Here is a 20,582-nt window from a genome sequence, read left to right on the forward strand (position 1 = left end):
GTACGGAAGCCATTTTCCTCCAGTTAAATTAATATAAATAATAATAATAAAGGACGAAAACTGATTTATTATGTAGACTTATTATAATTAAAAAAGCCAAAGGTATGTAATAGAAAGTTCACAAAAAAAAACAAAAAATAATGAGACGTAGTCATTATAATTAGATCATTCGTCGAAATCATGAGATAGAAGGATTCATATTGAGTCATAAAAAGTCATATATGACATAAATCTCATAATGACTTGTTATCTAATAAACTTGAATTATGACATTTAGTCTAAGCATATCTGTTCACTCATCTCAAGCTGGACTCAGAATGTAAATCTCAGAATGGATCCCATAATCATGATTTTTTAAAATCTCATAATACATTTTTACTCTCATAATAATGACCTACCATGGGATATGCATACACACGGGTGTGTATACAAATACACTGCATCCCTGAAGTTAACCTACTGCTCTACTAGTGCTCAAATGTAGGCACTTTGTACAGGACGCACTTTGGATTACCAGGTTGTTAAAAGAAGAAAAAAAACATCACATGCATGTTTTCAGTGGCCTTTGGTTTATTGTAGTGACTTGAGTGATAGTTTTAGTATTTAACAATCTTTGATTTATATAAATTGATCTTACAAGCTATTTTTCTTTTACATTCATGCACATATTCTTTGACACTTTGTTATTAAGCCTTTAAACTACTATTTTTTTCTTTCTACCAACTAATTTGTACTGTACATTAGTCTTGTTATTTTTAATCATAACAGATGAAAACTATTTGAAATGATAAATGTTGGTCAACCATTAAACCATGTAAATGACTTTCCAACTTCTAATAACCGATCTATATTGTAGCTGTAAATTTGAATATCAGAAGGCTTAACTAATCAAGGTTTTTCACTATCAAGTCTGCAGTTAAGCACACCAGGTAACAAAAAGAGGTACAAATACATCGTCCAATTAAATACCCCAAATTCACATAAACAATAGAGTATGAGAACCTTGTCCGGGTGTCCTCAATTCCAGCTGAAGCCCAGAAGAAAACACTTACATAACTGTTATTGAAATACTGAAGTTTAGACAAAAAAGGCAGATGAGACCAGCACAAAAAGTTTTTACTTCAATTCAAAATCTCAACTATGACACATATTTTAATTGTCTGAGCCTAAATTCAAAAGACATTACATGAGGCCAAAAGTTCCCTCTTTTATTCAGTAATACAAAATAGGAAAATGCAAAACATTCCTGTGTCTGATTGACAAAAATTCAGCAACAGAATCTGTCTGCAGCAAAGACATTCATCGCAGTGCATTTTTACAGGGTAAGGCAACATCGTAACACACAATCGGTACTGTATGTACAGGAGCGGTATAAATTAGCTTTAGGCGTTTAATAAAAACACTCACATACGTCTCACAAATATAGAGATCCAACAGTAAGCTATCAGTGCATTCTTAAAATAGAATAAGAATAATCTCATGTCAGTAAAATCAGTTACTGTACAATCAGTTTTGTCCAAAAAAAAATTAGTCTGCCTTCAAGTCCATTTCACAGATCAGAATCCAGATAGCCAACACTTCACATTTGACTGCAAACAATAAGAGCGAGCGGGAGTCCTCCAGAGCTCTGAGCTCTTCAGGGAGGTGATTAATGGCTTCAAAGTTTGACTCAACACTGTGATAGTCCGGACACTTTCAATGCACAAGGCAACACTGGGTTCATGTCCTCAGGGGGGGGAAAACGTGTAACATCTGAGTGTCCGAATGCTGTCACACTTCAAAGGAACTGGAAGAAATGAAAGATAGGATTTGTTATCGGGAGCATGTACAAGACGTGATCATTGCACAAAGCACATCTTAAAAACAGACTTTAAAAAGGTTGTTACTGTTACTGTCACTGCTAATGATGACTATAATGACATGATAGTGATGGCTGTGATCACACCGAGGATTGTGGTAATGTCAGATATCCAACTGAAATAGCCTTGCATTCAGTGGAATATTGTAAGCTGTTTTGGCATAAGCTTAATGTAAATCGTTACTTTTACAAGTGGATATAAACCTTGTTCCTTTCTATAAATGCACTGGTGGCACAATTATATGTAATTGCAAAACCCAGTAAATAAAGTCTCACAAAAATTTGGGGGGTGTTATATTAGTCTTTTTTTAAATGTAAACCTCTCAGAATTAAATCATGAGTAACAGCTGACTTGTGCTGTATAATCATAGCTGCCACTCCTTTACTCTTATTTTAGAAACTGTGGAAATAATTTTGTCACATGCAAATGCTTATGCAAAAAAATGTAAAATGTCGAGCTCAGGGGGAAGTTTTTTTTCATTTTGGTTCCCTGCAAAGCTCACTTTCACAATTCAGTTTTGTCTTCCATTGGGCACAGGGTCAGCTGGAAGAAGGAACGTTGAGCGGTGATCCATTTATTTCCTAAAGACTAACTGACTGAAAAAAGACACTTATGTCTTGTGTTGTCTTATGTAACTCTGGGGAAAAACGGAAACGGTCCAGTTGTCTTCGCAACAATAATACCACTTGGGTATTAGACATTTTTCAGTGCAGACATTTTGACTTCCAACATAGGTGTGACTAATAAGAGCACTAATTTGTGGCACTGCACTGCTGTGCTCATTGTTAACGAGCCATCATTAATGTAATTTGCTGTATCTGAGCCTTTCCTGCTATGACAAGTCAGATCAGATCGGCTGTGAAGGGCTTAGCTAGGTCTTTTTTCAGACAGTAAAACAACATGTAAAACACAAGACACACAGACTTTTGATAAGAAAATAAGTTATGCTAATCAACCAAACAAATTTGAATTTGAGAATGTTGCTTTTTGGGATCCCTGCAAATATGCCAGGAGCACCTTGTGTCTTTTGTGAAAACTGGCAGCAGGGCCCACGTTTAACTAGATTTTTTCATTTGAAATAAAAGAAAGAAAAATGCAGTCCATGTATGGACAAAAGATGCAACGATCCAACTTCAAGCGTATCAGATGCGTAAATCCATTTCTAGGGCATGACAGGACAGAGAAACTTTGGGAACTGCTGTATTTACTTAAACTATGTACAACACTTAAGCAAAATCATGAGCAGCATGTGTCATATTGTATTACGTTACTGCATGACAGTTTGAAAACAAAGGAGCAAGAGCGTTTTTCTTTTTGGGAAACTGTCATTCCAGTCTAACCACATATTATCTAAGACTCACTTGAGTTCCTCTTTTAGCCTGTTGAGTTTATCAAAGAGTCTGTCGTTCTTGACCTGCATGGGAGCACTCGGCACGAACCAGGCCGCAATGAACTTGCATATGACGACAACGTGCTGCAACCAGAGAGGAAAATGTTAGGAATGTAAACTTGCTGCACCGAAACGTGTGTGACATCCTCAGTTTTGAATTAGACGTAGTCGTCTTGCTACAGTACATAAAAGTACAAACAGGAGGTTCTTTTAAGTTCATAGTTGAGGCTCACCTCAAACAGGATGACAAATGCAAAGCGCACAGCTAAAATGAGCCAGAACTGTGGGGTTAAGCTGTAGTCCTCGTTGCTCCTGTAGTCCTTGTAGCTGTGAAGAGTAACAGAAGGCAGACATTATCAGCAAACACTGAACAGAATGAGCACTTTCCTCTGTTTTGTTATTCAAATTGCATGTTTCGAATTGGATTTCAATCCTAAAATGTCAGAGTCGTGCTGGTTAAAAACATGTCAGTTGCTGAGGACAAATAAGAGAACAAACCTGCATTGAGAAACATTCAGGCCACTCGCAGTGACCATCTGACTGGCTGAAAACTCCTTGAGAATGCTCTCGTCACCCATTCGTGCAATGGAGAGAGAGTTGTTGATGTAGCCAGCCATGCAGCTTAAAAAAAAAGAGAGATTTATTCAAATGTGGGTATTGCACATAACATGACAGAATATAAACATTTTCTAGAAGAATTCTCACTCAACGTCTGTTGCGTTGCCGTTGGCACACGGGCCGTAGCGGTACTGGTACACCAATCGAGGGATGAAGTCTGAAGATACGCCAATGACCAGGCCGTTCGCTATGACAGCTAAGACACCGATAGCCTCCAACACGTCTATCCACACACCTAAGAAAAGGAAACATTCAGTTTTAACAGGGCAACATCATTTTACTGTCATCATGCCAACTAAGACTCGAATGTGACCCTCACCGATATCGTTGGTTTTCTTGGGAACCAGTCTGCGCTCCAGAGTGACCATTTTAATGGCATCCAATCGAATCTCAATGACATTATTAATGAGGGCGAGCAGAGGCGCCAGAGGAAATGCTGCCACGAATATGGTGGTAAAGCTAAACTGGATCACTGAGGAGAGAGCAAAGAAGAATCTTATTTACCAAAAGCAGACCAGTGTTTTAAATGGATCACCATCATACTATTTTCCTAACTACTCAAAGAAATGAATAAAGCATTAGTTGGTGGTAGGACCTTCATACGCAGCCCCTCTGTTTTGGAAGCATCTTCCTACGCAGACGCGAGAGGCGAGCTCTGTCGACTCGTTTGAGCGTAAACTCAAAACACATCTTTTCGCATCAGCTTCCAATCACAAGCATCAATCAAGTCTGCCCTAAATATTAAACGTCAGATGGCCAATGTTTACTCAAGTCAGTGTGGGCACATTATACATGAGTTTTTTTACTTCTTTTGTCCATATGCACATGTGTTTTTGTGTATGTATTGCTGATGCTGCTTATTACTGTTATAGATAAACAGAAGAAAAGAAAATAGCGATGGTAATGCTTATGAAACTGCATGACTGCAAAATGCATCCTACATTACCCTCGGTGTAGGTATAGAATAAAATATGTAATATAACAATATGTGTAAAAATGTAAAAAAGAAAACAGATTACAATAATATACCCAGTGGTTCAAGAACTCTTTCTGCCGAGCACCCTTCTGTAGATAACAGTACTTTTTTATGTCCCCACACACATGAACGTCTTTTGCTCGCAAACTCATTTATAATCCATTTAAACATTGTCTGTAAATAATACAGTATGGCAACTCCACCATGACATCTCTCTGAAAAAAACTAGGCTAAATAAGAACAAGTCACTGCATTATGCATTTTAAACTTTTAGCATGTAGATTAGTAAAGCAACTCTGCTGTGCACTATTTGTGTTCTTTGTGGAGTCTCCAAGTGGCGTCTTAACTCAGAGGCTGATACTCTGAGACACACACTCTGTTTCTCTTTGGTACTGCTGAAACCCAAGGGTGAGTTATGACTTGTCACATTTTCTTGCCTTATTGGTATTGTTTGGTAACCTTGCTGTGCCCTGTGATAACTCAGCATTCAGCAGAGTACATACCCATCTCCAGAAACTCATTGAACAGGCTGAAGGAGTCCACATTATTGAGACGGTAGTTACTCAGCCAGTCTCGCAGTTTGCAATTATCGCACAGCTCGGCACCGTGTTTGGCCTCTGACTCGTCTTTCAGGTAGCAGTGGGCACATTTCCTCTGGAGCTTCTGTGTCCTTCTTCTCTTCAGCCACCTACAGAACCAGCTGAAGTAAACAAGAGATACAGACCCAACCCAGTTACATCGATATACAGTGCACTACAGTGTGTAATCACAAATCTGATTTAGACTTACGGGCCGGCGAACTCAAAGACGTTGCTGATGGTTTGCTTGAGCACCATTATGATTGCCATTTGGATGAACAGGTCTGTGAGACATCCACTAGGATGACACTGAAATAAGACACAATATTTCACTACACAATACAAGAATATTTTGTTAAAAAAGGGCAGTTAGTCATTATTCAAGGGATCCATATTTATGTAACTCACCTCCTCTAACCGCCATAACCCTGCAATTCGGACATAACCACCAGGATGGCCATTTATCCTGTCACGTACGTTACAAAAACACATCATTATCAGTCACATGTTAGGACACCGGGCGTTCATAAGTAAGGTCAATGGGTTCCTTTAGTTTTGACATTTATTTAAAGTCCTTTAAGTTGGGAAAGTGAGCCTGAGAGCTGAGTTATATGGTTGAAATCATGTTAGAAAGCATCAGAGTCCGCCGGCTCTCACCTGCCAAGAAAAAAGGCTACGTAGAAGAGGGAGGAGAAATAGGTGAAGAACTGGAAGGTGAACATCTTGACTGTGAAACTCTTTTCTGTGGCAGCAAATGATCTTGTTTTCTCTGGAAGAGACAGGCTTCATGTAAGTGTTCATGCAGTTCACTATCTGGTCAGTGGATGGCACAATCTCACACACAGAAAAAAGACCTGCTACACAACTTAAATCTCTTTATATTATCACATAATAATTGAGTGACAAAGCCGAAGTTATTAGGGTATAATTAGCATTTCATTCAGCACTTCCATATTGACTGGCTCCCTACGCAATAGCCAAAAAAACTGTTGTTACACAGCTTCGACTTGTCACAGCAGGAAAAACACAGGTGCAATCAATGACCTCATGATGGCTGCAATCAATGATGGAGTGCCGGTCCAGCTTGCTAGACTCGCTAACATGCAGTTCAAATGGACAGAGCAATCATTAATTACAGTTACATCATTAATTACACCTGTGCTTCTCCTGCCATGAGTCAAAGATATCCCACTACATCTCTATTATTACGTCCTTTTTTTTTGGGGTGTGACCCTTTCAATTGAAGAAATGTCTCATCATGTCCTCTTGTCACTTGTTGCGAGTTGTAAGCAGTTCAAAGTGTCCTGTTACCTTTTCAGATTGTTTCATTTTGGTCGTCTTTAGAGGCTTGGGGAGACAAACTTCTGTATTGTACTCTAATTGTAAACAAGCAGCTTTCCTCGATCTTCATTTTGCAAACCTTCAGGTTTGTCTTATGACCCTTCGGGTTTTCCCCAGCCCAAATTTTAATGACGATTGCTTCCTCATTTTCCTTATTTACTTTTCTTTCTCTTTCTGTTCCTACTATATTGTATTTTCTGAAAAATCTACATCACATCTTGCCTCATGCTCCTTCTAGTTGCCCTCACTTGACCTTGTCTGAATCACTTGACTCGTCACACTATATATTTCCTCAATCAGTGTATGTGGTGATCCAGTTCCAGTGTCCATCCTGAGCCCTGAGCTCTTCATGAACATGATCATTACAAAGACATTGTGCTTGCTGCAATGTATATGTACACTGGTCGATGGCATTTGTAGGAAATATGTATTTTGTGTGTCCCCTGTCTTTCTTTTAAACATACACTGTTAAAGGTCATATGCAAGTTTTAGTTAATTAAAACATAAATACTTTATATTTCCAGACCATTTTAGAATTTATAAACAATCTTCTAACTTAATGTCATTTGTCTTGATGATCAGTTGGATGAATCCACTGCACAGATGAGAGTTAAAACCCCCCAAAGATCTTTCTTTTTTAATATATATGTGAAGTATAACTGTGTCTCTTTAATAACATTCTTAAGCTAAGTCATCATTGTTAGCTTTAACAAAATGTTAAAACATTGCTAACCATGGTCAAAGCTTAGCATCAAATTAATTATTTACCCCCTAACACTGTTAGATTGACAAAAGTTAACTGGGAGTGGTTTTACAGTACAGTTTTATACATATGTGTACATATATATGGAGGATCGAAGTAGCTCTGACATTAGCAGCTACAGCAGCTGTTTTTCAGTGACAAAGTTGACATAATGGATTCATGTAAACAAGATATTTTAGGCAGACTGACTTGTAGTATTTTCAGCTTTTAAAGGTTATGCTGACTCAATCAGAGACTTCTACAGAAACTAAACAGTGAGCAGTGAGTTCATAAACTAAAGGATTAAAGGACAGCTGAATTATATGGTGTATCATACTGATATATCAATTGTCATATAATAAGTTTATTTCATACTTTGTATTGAATCGTTATAAAAATAGTTCATATGATTTTCTCAATTAGTCAATTTAAAACTGTAAGGCAACACTTTTTAAACTTCTTAAAGACAAATAGTCTCTTTTATCTCCCACATGGAGATTGGGAGAAAGTGTCCAACAGGTGAAAGTCCTTCACTGCCTCATTAAAAACATGTTAAAAGAAAACTGCTTTAAGTCTCCTCAGTCTGAAAGCTCCTGTGAGTTGTTTGTCTGTTATCTGTGTGTCTGACCTGCTTCCTGTCTGATTACCTGCCTGCTTGTTTCAGCCCCCTGCATTTGTTTGACTGCTCTCACTGCCAGCCACACTGGCAAGTGAGAACATTTACTATTTAATACTCAGTCAACAGTGTGTGACCCTAAAACACATTATATTTCAAAATGAAATTGTTAAAGTAAAATATTTTAAAGCTATAGTGTAATTCTGCCTTCAGATGGAGTTCCGTATAAAAACAAGAATATTACAGTAGGCCCAGTAATCGTACCTATTTCACAGAGCTTCATGGCTACAATCCTGTTGATCTGCAAAGACAAAGACATGTCAGAGTCACAGAGGGTATTTCTAACAGGAAACAGAGATGCGCATTGAGTGACCTGTATACCCGTGTCATGACGGTGATGATGAGGTAATGCAGGACGGCCCCTAGCATCATTGCTCCGTGGTTCGAGTGGTTGCTGAGAAACTCCCAAGATCCTTCAGCGAAGAGCACGGCTGCAATCACCCTGAACACCACCAAGGCATGTGTCAGGCCGATGATTACCAATATCTGCAGAAACACAAAAATACTCATTTGCAACACTGTACATGTGAGGACCTCCATTAACTACGTCATTTTTGCAGCACATGCTAAAACCGGAACCTCACTGACTTCAATCTTTAAATATAATATATGAAGAGGGTTAAGATGAGACCCACCATAGCTGTGACGCAGATCAAAACCAGAGTGCTGCGCAGATATGAGTGCTTATATTTTTTTGGTTCACATTTGGCGTTGTTCACAATTTCCAGGATCAGTTCCTCCTACATAATTGAAAAAAGCACAGCCATGAATTCCAATGAGCACTGACCTGGTATTATTCAAACATAATAAAACCAACGTATAAAAACTGATCATACCTCCTCCTCACACCAATCAGACACTTTCCATTCGCACACGTAGGAAGCCCGATGTCTCTTCCAGAACTCCAGGAACAGTGTTGCTGTGGAGATCAGAGCTGAGTTCATACAATCTGCTGGATCAACAATATGTGCACTGAACAACAGAGAGTTTTTAAAACCAAAATTCATTGTGATGTTGATCATTTATGCCACCTAGCAGTTTTGCATTAAAGGCAGAGTATGCAATTTCCACCACTAGGGTTTCTTAATCTAATACAACAGGAGTAAGTACCGTGGGATCATGGAATCTGTTGTCTTCATTGTGAAACAACAGCCACTGGTGATTCAAACTCCATCTGCGTGACTCATGCAGAATCGTCACAGATGAGTGTTTTCAAGTTTTATTCATGTCCCTTTGTAATTAGTAATGTTCCCCTACTCACTGCCTCTCAGAGTTCATAGCAACAGGCGACAAGATGAAACACATCATTGCCTGAAGTAAAACTACGGATTTCTCTGGGTTTGACTATTGTTGGAAACATTTGATGTAATGTTGGTATATGAATCAACAAAGATATAACAGTCCTGTTCGCTTTTAGAATGGAGTGGAGAAATGTTACATAATATATCTTTAAAGTTGATGTAATGTATAGGTTCTTGTGCATGTAAAAGATCTTAGTTAAAAAGGTCAATGTCTGCACCAACAGAAGGTCCTCTCTCTCACAGACAACACTGCAACTGAAACGCCTCGTCAGTAGTCTTGCCTTTAATTCTGTGACTTTGTGACATCACACTACGTCATGGAGTTACACATTTGCTTAATTAACATCTTGTGGTAAGTTTGGCACCTAAGAATTGACTATGCACAGCGCCTCTGTTGCTGTTAGCAGTGCTGGATCAGGCGTGTGTGAGCTGACTAATCAGAGGAGACCAGATAATTAGCTCCTGCTCTTCCTTTAGAGAGACAGGAGCTAAAACAGAGTGTTTCAGGCAGAGGGGGAATACAGTGATGCACTGGACACTATGAGAAAACTCATGTGTTTTTGAGCACTAAAGCATTTAAAGCCATTCTAGCAGCTGAAACAACTTACTAGACATACAGTTACAAAGACAGACGGTGTGTTTAAGTTTTAGGAGGTTAAACAACTTTGGACCTACTTTGGGTTAGGTTTAAAAGCTTAAGTTAAAAATCGAAAAAAATGAATCAGCAGAAGAAAACTCAGGAACTGATCCCTACGTCTTACGGGAAACTGCTTCTGCAATAGTAAATTGCACCATGTGAGCTCCAAGACTTGCTGAACTTTTCTTCAGGAGGTGAAACCAAAATTGAAGTGTACAACTTCTTGTTTCCCATCAGTTTTTCTTTTTTTTATATGGGATTATTATAGGGGACTTCCATTCAGCTGTGCACGTTATCAATGTCCACTTTTCTGACCTTGACGCATTCTTTCTCTTTCTGTAACTCAATCCTCACTCACACACTTCCTCACATACACTCATGTCCAGACTGCGGTTGCTGTTCTTAACTGGATTCTTCCCACAGATGTTAGTAAACTTCACTCAAGTAAATCATCATCTTGCCCAGAAAAACTGAATCATACAGTGATATGTACTTATAGATGACTGTATGACCACCCCCACTGCCAGATGGCCAGGGCTGATTAAGATGAGAGTAGCCAGGACGAGAAGGTTCTCTCAGCGACGTGGCATCTCATTGGCAGCGCAGGTCTCAGCTATCAGTTATTTGTTCAAGTTGTCCTGTATAGCCAAAATCGTCTGGGCGAAGAAACAATGGAATTGGAGAAGACTCCTGCGCGCTGATTTTCAATTATTTTCTATCAAATGTGCCTATTTCATGTGATTTAATGGCTATGGAGCCAATTTCCGTCTGCAGGAATTATGACTGTGACAAATCACACTCATCTTAAAACTGGGATCTGAATATTGAAAGTGCATGATTATATCTATCAACACAAGAACACTTGTATCATATAGACACAGAAGACTCACCCCACACTGCCATGAACATCGCAAAGAGCACTGTGCCGTTATTATCGAACAGCAGGCTCACCTGAAGGCAGACAAGACCAGCAGTGAGCACAAACAGACGAGCAAACATTCAGCTGTCTTCTGTAAATGCACTGGTGTACCTTGGCATATGTGCAGGTGTCAGAGAGCTGCCACACTTTGCATCTCTTGTCACACAGTGGGCACATGACCGTGTCGGCCTCGCAGACCTCCTTTCTACAACACAGTAAGCACTCTCTTTATTACAGTGCACATGTTCTTTTATGACACAGATAAGGTGGAGCTGTGGGGAAACTTACATGAGGGGTGAGCTGTTGAAGAAGGCAAGGCCATAGAGGAAGACTATGACCCCAATAAGAGCGGGCGGGATGAGCAGATATGTGTACCAGCCCAACCACAGGTAATACAAGGCCACCTTCTCACCAAAGTAGTTCCTGATATGAGAACACACACACATTAATAAAGACACACAGAAAGGAAAATAACAATTAAGATGTGCAATTTACATAATATGTTAATATGTTGTACTCGTAATGTATATGTCTTAATGTTTCTGTGGTGCCAGATTGGTTAAAACAATACCAATAAATTTATTTAGAATTGTTCAATATTACATGGCACATGGATACATGGATAAATGGGACAATGCCACTATAAATGCCCCCATTTCTGCCCTCTGCCTTGACAGTAATGAAAACATTATGAAAGACCTAACATATCTGGCTATAATGCAACAAGCCTTTCTGCCCAGTTAAAGTTTACCTCCCACACAATGTATGATGCAAGAGAGAGATGGAAAAAAAGGAAGAGGGAGATGTAGGCTACATGCTTTCTCATGCGAACACATAATGAGGTTTCTGTTACAATGAAAGCACAGATTTGCAAATAAAACACTACAGCTATAAGTGTGTGCTTATAGGTTAAGTTGTGGGTGGTGATGATACTAACTCCTATCTCCTCTCAATAGAATAAATACAATTACATCATATCCAGTTGAATAAAATGAATTCAATTTATGACTATTTTCTAAATATACTGTAAAACCCTGAAATGCCCAACTGATTAGAAAACAGCCCAATCTGGCAACACTGTTCTTTTTAAAGGATTTAACTAAACCAGCGTTTGCAAATTATATTGTGCAATACAATGTATAAAATCTGTTTAATAGTCACATAGACAGAAACATTGAATGTTCAACAACATTAAACACATATTTGTTTTCATGTGGGTGTTTCAGCCTCTTGGTATTTTGAATAATTACGCCTCCAGGACAACAAGTACTTGACTGATTTTGACAAAGTGTGGAGTGATGACGTTAGTGAATCTTGTGACTGTGCTGATAGATTCAATGTGGCTGACATGGACGACGCCAAGCTTATACTGTTTTTCCCTTCGAGGTGGGAACATGGTGCGTGCGTGTTTGTGTTGTGCATCTGAAGACAAAGACAACAACAACTCTGAACTGCGCCAGCATTAAGTGCTGTACATCACTTTAAATAATCAGTGCCCAAACAATGCCTGCATCATGCGTGGGTGGGGACTTGATTGCTGTTGTCTTGTTAAAACTTGAACCTATTTAACGGTGGGATGACATGGAAAACAATAGTCCTGCATTAACTGCAAATGCAAAGAGCGGAGTGATGAATAGGCTGTTATGTTGTAGTCCAAACCTGACAGCAGTTATGGGTTGCCCTTGGAGACAGGCGGTCCATCGTGCCCAGCTCTCCTTCAGCTCTCTCTGTTTCTTTTTCTGAAAGCAGAAAGGAAGAAAAAAATCAAAGGAAAGCACCAACATGAAGAAGATCTTTGTACATATTGGTTAAAACAGCATACAGTCAAACTCAGAAGAGAGGCTTATAATACGGAAATATAATCTATTTAACACATTTTAATTGCTTATGCTTACAATTAAAACACATCTAAGATGAATCAAGATGATTAATGCTGCTTCGTACTTTGAGTTGGATACTTCCCTTTTTAATCCTGATTTCCTTGACATCTACCTTTGTGGAAGCGATTTCACCTCCCACGGTGTAAGCGGTAAACATGCTATATGTTAACATACAGCACCTTTCAGTGTATGCACACACATGCCCACTTACTCACAGCTTTGCATGACTCACTGCATTAATATGACTCATGCAGAACTCACGCAGAACAGAAGAAGCCCCATGGATAAGAGGCTAAATGTTTACAAGAATCTACAACCGGGTCCAGTTGCCCTGGATTCAACTCTCCTTGGATGACTCACAAAGCGTCACTGTGAATTCTTATTTGGCAGCAATCTTTTGTTTTGTAAGGCCACTGCCAGGCTTCACTTCATAATTTCAGCAGGTTTTAAGAAAAGCATAACAACTGAGCAGCTACATGATTTACAGGAAGATTATAGTGTCACTATCTTCAGTATGAGGATGTGTGGATCCTGTTTTCAGTCTTCATTCATACAGTCATGGAGGCCCAAGTGAACTGTTTTAAATCCCGGTAATAACGCAATGATCGTGATGAATGACAGAAACAGGATTTTTACCTCATGCAAGCAGAACCGTGCCTCAAAAACTTTCATCTTCAGAAGATCCCTCAAACTCTCTGGCAATAAGAATAGCATGACAGATTAGGTCTCCTGTTACCCAAGGAGCATCAGGATTGTAAATACACCAAGTGTGTCTCACCTCCTGTACGGATAGGGGTGTGATTCAAGATGAAGTGGACGATCCTTATTCTAAAACCAGGACAAGAAAAACACTCATGAAGCTGAACTTGCAGAACGAGATATGAAACTGTCTTTCAGATCATTTAGAACATGATGTTCATTCGAACACACAGGGTAGGATTTCATCTCCATATCACATAGAAAACAAAGAGTAGTATTGTCTTAATGTGGAACTTTTGGAGATCATTTGCACAAGACCAACATCTTATGAAGCATATAGACAATAGCTAGGGCAAACATGCTTTACCTGGTGCTGAGTGGTACAATGTTCTGATCCGAGCTCCAGTTACAAGCATCAGACACTTTGAGCAGATACCTGTACTTCTCAAAGATTTCTTTAGGGGCTTGAATCCCATAGAAGACGAGCTCATCATCTATAATTTTCTAACAGAAGTAAACAAAGACAAGGTAAACAAATGAATCATAACCTTTGCAAAACATGTTCACCTCTAAAGGTTAAAGGAAAGAGCGGGTAAAGAGAGTTCTTACTGTGACTTTCATGTTCTTTTTTTTCAATTCTTCGATGTATTCAGTTTGCTTCTTGAACGCTTCCCTTTCCTGGTTTTCAATTGTTTTGGCAACCAGGACATAGTCGTACGATAGTGGTGTGTGCTGTGTGACAAAAGTAATAAGCGAGAGTCAGACTTTCAGATATTATACAGATCCATCTTTCTGATTTTTAAGGTCCACAGGACTTTTATCATGTTGTTGGTGGACAAATTAAGTTCTTACCACAGGAGGAAGTGATGTCTGGTCATTGCCATTCTCTCTCACCACTCCCATGAATTCCAGCAGTTCGATACTCGGCTGTACAACAAAAGGTTCACAAATATCGTCAGTCAAAGAGAGGTCCTCTACACATGGACAACAAATTCACACATCACGAGCGAGTGATTTAGTTTTCAAAAAGATGCTACTGTGAGCGATATATGTACGGGTTTTATTATAAGGGATAATTTGATGTCATCACTGCACTGATATGTATTAATAAGCTTGTGAAAATCAGCTGAAAGGTCATTATCTCCCCAGGAATCCTGTCTAACTCTGACGTAGGAGGTGTGTCAGTGAATGCCACAGTACTGAGAGACACCTGTGATGGTCCTGACTCACCGAAGAGGACTGTCAGCGAGGAAGGTTCAGTCTCACCTGACTGAATGGCATGGTATGTAGACGTGCACTCACTGTCATGACAATCTGTGCTATTCACAGTTCACACAAGTTCCAGAGAGGCTAAAATAGGTGCGGCAGAGCTAGAAATACAATCTGATCATGCAGATACCAGTGGTACACAAACATCCCATTTAGTTCTTCGTTTATTTATAGTAGGGGATACATCATATAGTAAAAAAATGTATTGTGATTATCTTGGAAGACATTGTGCTTGAGATATGATTCGCAATGAGCAAGAATGAGTAATAATTACATGTTTATAATGGCCAATACCGAAAAGATGACCCATAATGTTACATTATTGTATTTTTAGAGGAAGTACATAACCTGTTGTCTATGCACATCCAAAAATAAGAAAGGCTTAGATGTAGTGCCCCACTTTGTTTCAATAAGCAGACACAAACAAAAGATTTATGAAATTGAACCTTTTTTTTCATGTTCACCAGCATCAGCATCATTTTCAAATCTCAATAATGTTAAAAACCTAAATGAATAACTTCAGTGTTGTGACATTGTAAATAACCCACAGTGATCATCAACACATAAAGCAGTGATTGTGAAGCAGCAGTGGTGCACAGTACAGTCTTTATAGGGTGATAAAAGGGGGGTTTATATTTGTCATTGTAAAAAGTGCCAGTATAAGTGTCATCAGGGATGCCTTTTCCAAAATTTCTTTGGGGGCCCCAAATGTTTGACTGAATTGCAACTATAAAAAACAAAAACATTACTGTGATTTTGGCTCCACTGTCTTGACTGTGTGTGACATCACAAGTGCAACAAGTTCTGCTTCATCTGTTTCTTCTCCATGTTTACTAGTAGTTAAAAAGCTAACTTCTGAGGTGCAAATATATTATATTATATTATAGTTTCCTCCATATTGAGGTGATAATATACCAGTAATACACTATACACACTGCTCAAAATGAGTTAGGCATATTGGGATATGTTTGCTAATACAGATGTGCATGGATATGCAATATAAGTCAAATGCAAATGTGTCGCATTATTTTTGGGGGCCAAAAATAATTCACAAAAACACCAAATAAAAATTCACACAATGTCACAGAATAAACAATCAGGTGCAACACTTATATATCCCTAACTCATTCTGGGAAGCGTGTACCGTACAGTATCACTGATCATTTTTGCGTCACAATTCAAATTTTGGCTGAAAAACGAATAAAATTATGATGACGTGACACCTGTTGTGGTTTGTACCAGACACACATGTTCTCTTACATCTGGAGGACAGGTTGTGTGGAACGGGACACATCTGCAGCACTTCACCTTCACACATTTCACCTTAATCCAAAAACACTGCAGCTTCTATGCCTTTGGCTATTACACTTAGCCATGCTGTGATTTCTATTACATTACGGGTAACTACTCAGTCCTAGATCACAGCATGACTGTGTAGTGTTTAAACGGGTGAGGTCTCGTACAGCAACTGGCTTTTGTTGGACCTGTTAAGTCTGTCAAGTGCAAAATTGGCCGTCACGCTCGAAAAAGCAGCAGGCCTACGAGAGCACAACAGAGGCTCTCGGCAGTAGCTCCATTGTGTTTCGATACAATCTCTGCATTAGTATGAAAAGACGGGGGTCACCTACCTGCCTCCTGTGGACGGGCATGATGAGAGGGTGCTGAATGCAGATGCGACTTCCCGGATTAGAGGGAAAGAAAGAAAGAAAAAAAACAGCCTCAGTCACCAGTCAGTGATCCAGAAGTGTCAGCCTCGCTCTCCGATCAGCCTGTAAAAAACTGACGGGATCCCAATTGAACAGGCTGCAAGCAACTTCCGCACTCCCGCGGGGAACAGACGTGCTGTTGTATCGGCGGCTGTGGAATGTCAAAAAGCGACTCTACCTGTTGCTTGGTGGTGTCACGGCATTAATCTGTGTAAGCCTCCACCTGGTTTTGTTCTCGGGTCAGTCACTCCATCGATGCGTTCATCAGACGCACACATACACACGAACACACGCGCGCGCGCGCACACTGACACACAGGGTTTACTGTGTGTTTCAGAGGCTGGAGACCAGCAGAGACTGTCTCGATGTCGCCTGGTCAGGTGCAGTGGACTGGCATATATCTGCTGCCTCCTTCTCAAGGAGGGTTAACACACACCAGCCGCTAGATGGAGGCAAACACAGTGAGTTTAAGAGCCTGTTGTTGAAAGCGTTGAGCCGGCTGTGACTGAATCCTCCCACTCATCAGTGACATTTGTTAAAAAAAAAAAAAAAAAAAAAAAAATCTTCACCACTTTGAGGCAATTACAATTGCTCGACGTCCCTAATGGAAATTCTGAGCTTCCTCCATTACCATCACCACAGCAAAATAGGTTATTCAGTGTTCAGTGACTAAACCAGCGTTAAAATCAACAAAATGGAGAAAATGAAGCAACTTTTTTGTGGATCTGCTAAACAGGCCTATGTAGGTTGAGCATTAGTTCACCCAAATATGAAAATTCAGTCATTATGCCCTCATCCCCATCCGCATAAATTTTCGTCGGCCACAAAACATTTCTGGAGCTTCACAGCTTCAAACATTCTCCTGAACAGCTGATGGAGATGGGGACTTGTTTTGAAAAAACAGCCCCTGCTCACTAACGCTTTTAGTTTAACAGGTACAGTCAAGATTACACCCTAAAAGGAGTTTGAATATGACATTATGTGTTTTCTTGCAGTCTTTTTTTTTTTTACTTTTTTTCCCTAGCCACATCAGCATTTGTTTAGGAGCATACTGCAGTGCTGTTCTTCTGTGATGCTCAAGAAATATTTTGTGGACTACAAACTTCACTCGCCTTTCCATGAGGGTTAGAAGGTAATCACTGAATTTTAATTTTTGGGTGAACTTATCCTTTAATACCTTGTGCCATAATGATAACATTTGTTTCACAACAAATAACTTACCATAAACTAAATACATTCTTGTATCTACCGTAAATATACAATCCCACTTTATTATATGTTTGCTCATGGCAATTTATTACATTTTTGTATGTGACAAAGGTAAATATTTGTGGATGAGGATTACAGTGTAATTGCTAAGCAGTTTTACTTTTACTGCCAATTTCAGGAGTCAGTGTTTACATGAAGTAGTAAAACATGAGTAATAAAGTAATAAAACCACAGCACAGGTTAATTAATGAAACATACACAAACACTCAAGAGCTTCAACAGATGACAGCTTCAAATTTTTAGTAAAAACTAGTTACTAAAAGTTTTATACACAACATTTCACAAGGAAACTTCGTACCTTTTTACCACACAAATATTCGATATAGGCTTGTATAATATCATTTTGTTATTTCACATACACAACATATGCTCCATTGTCTTTGAACCAGTTTAAACCAGCAAACAGTATGTGAAACTATTAAACTTTACTCTATCTTAACCAGCCCAGCTCATTAAAATGCTGTTTAATGCATTAACAGTAACAATCCAGTAGATTTAAATACTACCCTCCTAAAAGCTTAATTCTTCATAATGAGTACTTTAGGCTGCTTTTAGTAATTGACTGTCTGTCAACACTTTTTATGCTTTAAGTGCATTATACTAATACTTGAATGCAGTACTGTTACTTGATGGTATTTTTCATACTTGTGTATTGGGGTGTTTGAACATGGCCATATATTTCTAGGCATCTATCTTATCTATCTAAGTAGGCCTACTTGATATTCGTGAGCTTATACTCCACGTAATTCCCATGTCTCCCAGTCCTGTGGACCTATTTCCGTCAACTACAAATAAAGAAAAATGAACATGTCAGACGGTAGGCCCTCCACACCTTGTTATTAGAGTTGATTTTTAACATTAAGTCTTTGAAACCGTGAGCGTCAGTGCACACCCAAGAAGACCCACATGTCACAGAGGAGAGGCTGACGAAAAAGTGGTCGAGAAAATAAGCAGCTGTATTTCTGTACTCGGCCACACCCCACGGAGACGGATAACATAATTACAACAGTACAGGGCTGTGTAAACCACTTGAAGGGCGACAGAGGGGGGCCTTTGCGACTAAATTTGACCGGAGTGGAAGTACAGGGTAGAGAGGTGGCTGGGAGGAGCTGGGAGCTGCTGATAGACCCTTTCCTGAAACTCCCTGTCATAGAGGAAAACTGATATACAGATGTGTGAACAGCAGGGAAGATAAGCCAAACATCACACTACTGTAAACCAAACAATAAGAAACAAAGCAAAACAAATCAAAGAAAAACAGTCCACAGTTATGGTCCTTGAAGAAGCAAAGAATGATTTACTGAGGTCTTTTTATACTTATAGCTACATAGTAATTGATGGTCCACTCTCCAATTACAATGGGAACAGGTATCTCTCATTAAATGTCTTAAGTAAATCTCAGGTGGGAGACTGAAGTCTTTAGTGGGAATCATTGAAATGAAACCATTCTGGAAAGGCATGAGTTAAGAATAATGTGGTTGTGAAGGAGTTCCTGGAAGCTGTCACTCTGGACATTGTGCCAAACAAATTGCATCAAATATAAATTACCTACAGGAGCATAGAGAAGGAGCATTAAGACCAAAGAAACCAGAGTAACCTTAGTCAGTCTTGGTTTAAAGGGCAACCCCACTAATGTATGAAAAAGTGTGTTTCCAGGTCTTGGGGAGTTTTTATATACTGTGTAGAAAATAAAAAAAGTAGTATAAATTAGGGATGTCCCTATCCGATCTGCAGGATCGGGATCAGGGCGATATGGCCATTTTCCCTCTGATTGGGGATCAGCAATTTTGAATGTGGAGCGAAAGGCCGACTTTTTATTATTTTTTATGTCAGAGCACAATTTATGGCAGAACTCAGATGTGCACGTAATGTTACTCTGGCAAACCTGTGGATGAAATGTCTGCAGTGTGGAAATAACTTAAAGTAGAAAGCAAAAATCAGTCCAACAGCGACATGTGACATCTGCAATACGACCATTTCGCGATGGGGTAACAGAAGAGCTGCATTTAATATTGCTCATTTGGTATGATAAACTATTACAGAGAAGGTAATTAAATCAATCAATCAATCAAAAATCAAGAATCAAATCAATATCAAGTTCTGTTTAGGGCAGAATAAGAAAGAGTCATATGAAAGTACATACTTCAACAAAATTAAAAATAACTATTAAGGAACAGCTTGGATGCAGGTACTTTTTTTCTTAATGCAGCTGTATTATCCAGGAACATATTAGTTAAGGCCAAGTATGGGATTGGGATCGGGATGTCCAGTGATGTCATTAAGTGGCTAAGTGTCATTGTGAGTAATGTGGACTCCAGGTTCAGAAAAGGAAGAAGAGCGTGTGAAAAAAAATGTTATACCTCTGGTTCCACTGAACAAATACTGATACAGTGAACCAGTGAACTGCCAAAGATTTATATAGAATAACTACATAGTAGACGCACAGATGCAGCTTGTTCAATCCAATTGAACTTCTCTTCTAGCAGGTAAACCAAAAACTTTTTTCTAGCTTCCAGGTTTACATCCTGCTTATGCAGCCCACTGGATATGTGCAGTAAGCATCTCGCCCAATGGCCCCGCCAACAAGATTTGGTTAAATCTTACTTACATTATGACAAACTGGGTTCCTTGATCCTGAAAATTATCTTTTAAACTGACTGATTTTACAGTTTACTGCTTCATGAAAAAATGGCCCGGATGTAAAAGTCGTTTCTGATTGGCT

At 39.1% G+C, this 20,582-nt stretch overlaps 1 protein-coding gene across 4 annotated transcripts; it reads right to left on the reverse strand.

Moving 5' to 3' along the window:
* Positions 1 to 1,193: 1,193 nt before the first annotated feature.
* LOC119024115 (anoctamin-9) lies at positions 1,194 to 20,528 on the reverse strand. 4 transcript variants are annotated; one of them, XM_037106588.1, is made up of 25 exons: positions 20,469 to 20,528; positions 16,514 to 16,562; positions 14,469 to 14,543; positions 14,226 to 14,348; positions 13,984 to 14,120; positions 13,696 to 13,745; positions 13,554 to 13,612; positions 12,697 to 12,776; positions 11,326 to 11,460; positions 11,149 to 11,242; positions 11,009 to 11,069; positions 9,017 to 9,099; positions 8,816 to 8,920; positions 8,502 to 8,666; positions 8,385 to 8,421; positions 6,079 to 6,190; positions 5,830 to 5,887; positions 5,633 to 5,730; positions 5,347 to 5,543; positions 4,187 to 4,339; positions 3,955 to 4,102; positions 3,748 to 3,870; positions 3,483 to 3,576; positions 3,221 to 3,333; positions 1,194 to 1,786 (listed from the first exon to the last, which is right to left on the reverse strand). In XM_037106588.1, the coding sequence occupies exons 2-25, from the start codon at positions 16,532 to 16,534 to the stop codon at positions 1,771 to 1,773; spliced, it is 2,337 nt and encodes a 778-aa protein (XP_036962483.1). In that variant the 5' UTR covers positions 16,535 to 16,562; positions 20,469 to 20,528; the 3' UTR covers positions 1,194 to 1,770. The 4 variants fall into 4 exon arrangements, with proteins under 4 accessions (XP_036962483.1, XP_036962482.1, XP_036962481.1 ...); XM_037106587.1 differs by lacking the exon at positions 20,469 to 20,528 and adding an exon at positions 16,770 to 17,531; XM_037106586.1 differs by lacking the exon at positions 20,469 to 20,528 and adding an exon at positions 16,770 to 17,530 and having other exon boundaries at positions 16,514 to 16,664.
* Positions 20,529 to 20,582: the final 54 nt, after the last annotated feature.

The sequence above is a fragment of the Acanthopagrus latus genome, chromosome 8 (genome assembly GCF_904848185.1).
Source record: "Acanthopagrus latus isolate v.2019 chromosome 8, fAcaLat1.1, whole genome shotgun sequence".
In the NCBI taxonomy this organism is placed as follows: Eukaryota; Metazoa; Chordata; class Actinopteri; order Spariformes; family Sparidae; genus Acanthopagrus; species Acanthopagrus latus.

Excerpts from the sequence above, each read along its gene's own strand:
- LOC119024115 (XM_037106588.1), bottom strand. The coding sequence starts at position 16,534 with ATGCCCGTCCACAGGAGGCAG. Across the intron at positions 14,349-14,468 it reads AGACATCACTTCCTCCTGTG|CACACACCACTATCGTACGA; the intron begins GTAAGAACTTAA and ends TTTGTCACACAG. Across the intron at positions 11,243-11,325 it reads TTCAACAGCTCACCCCTCAT|AAAGGAGGTCTGCGAGGCCG; the intron begins GTAAGTTTCCCC and ends ACTGTGTTGTAG.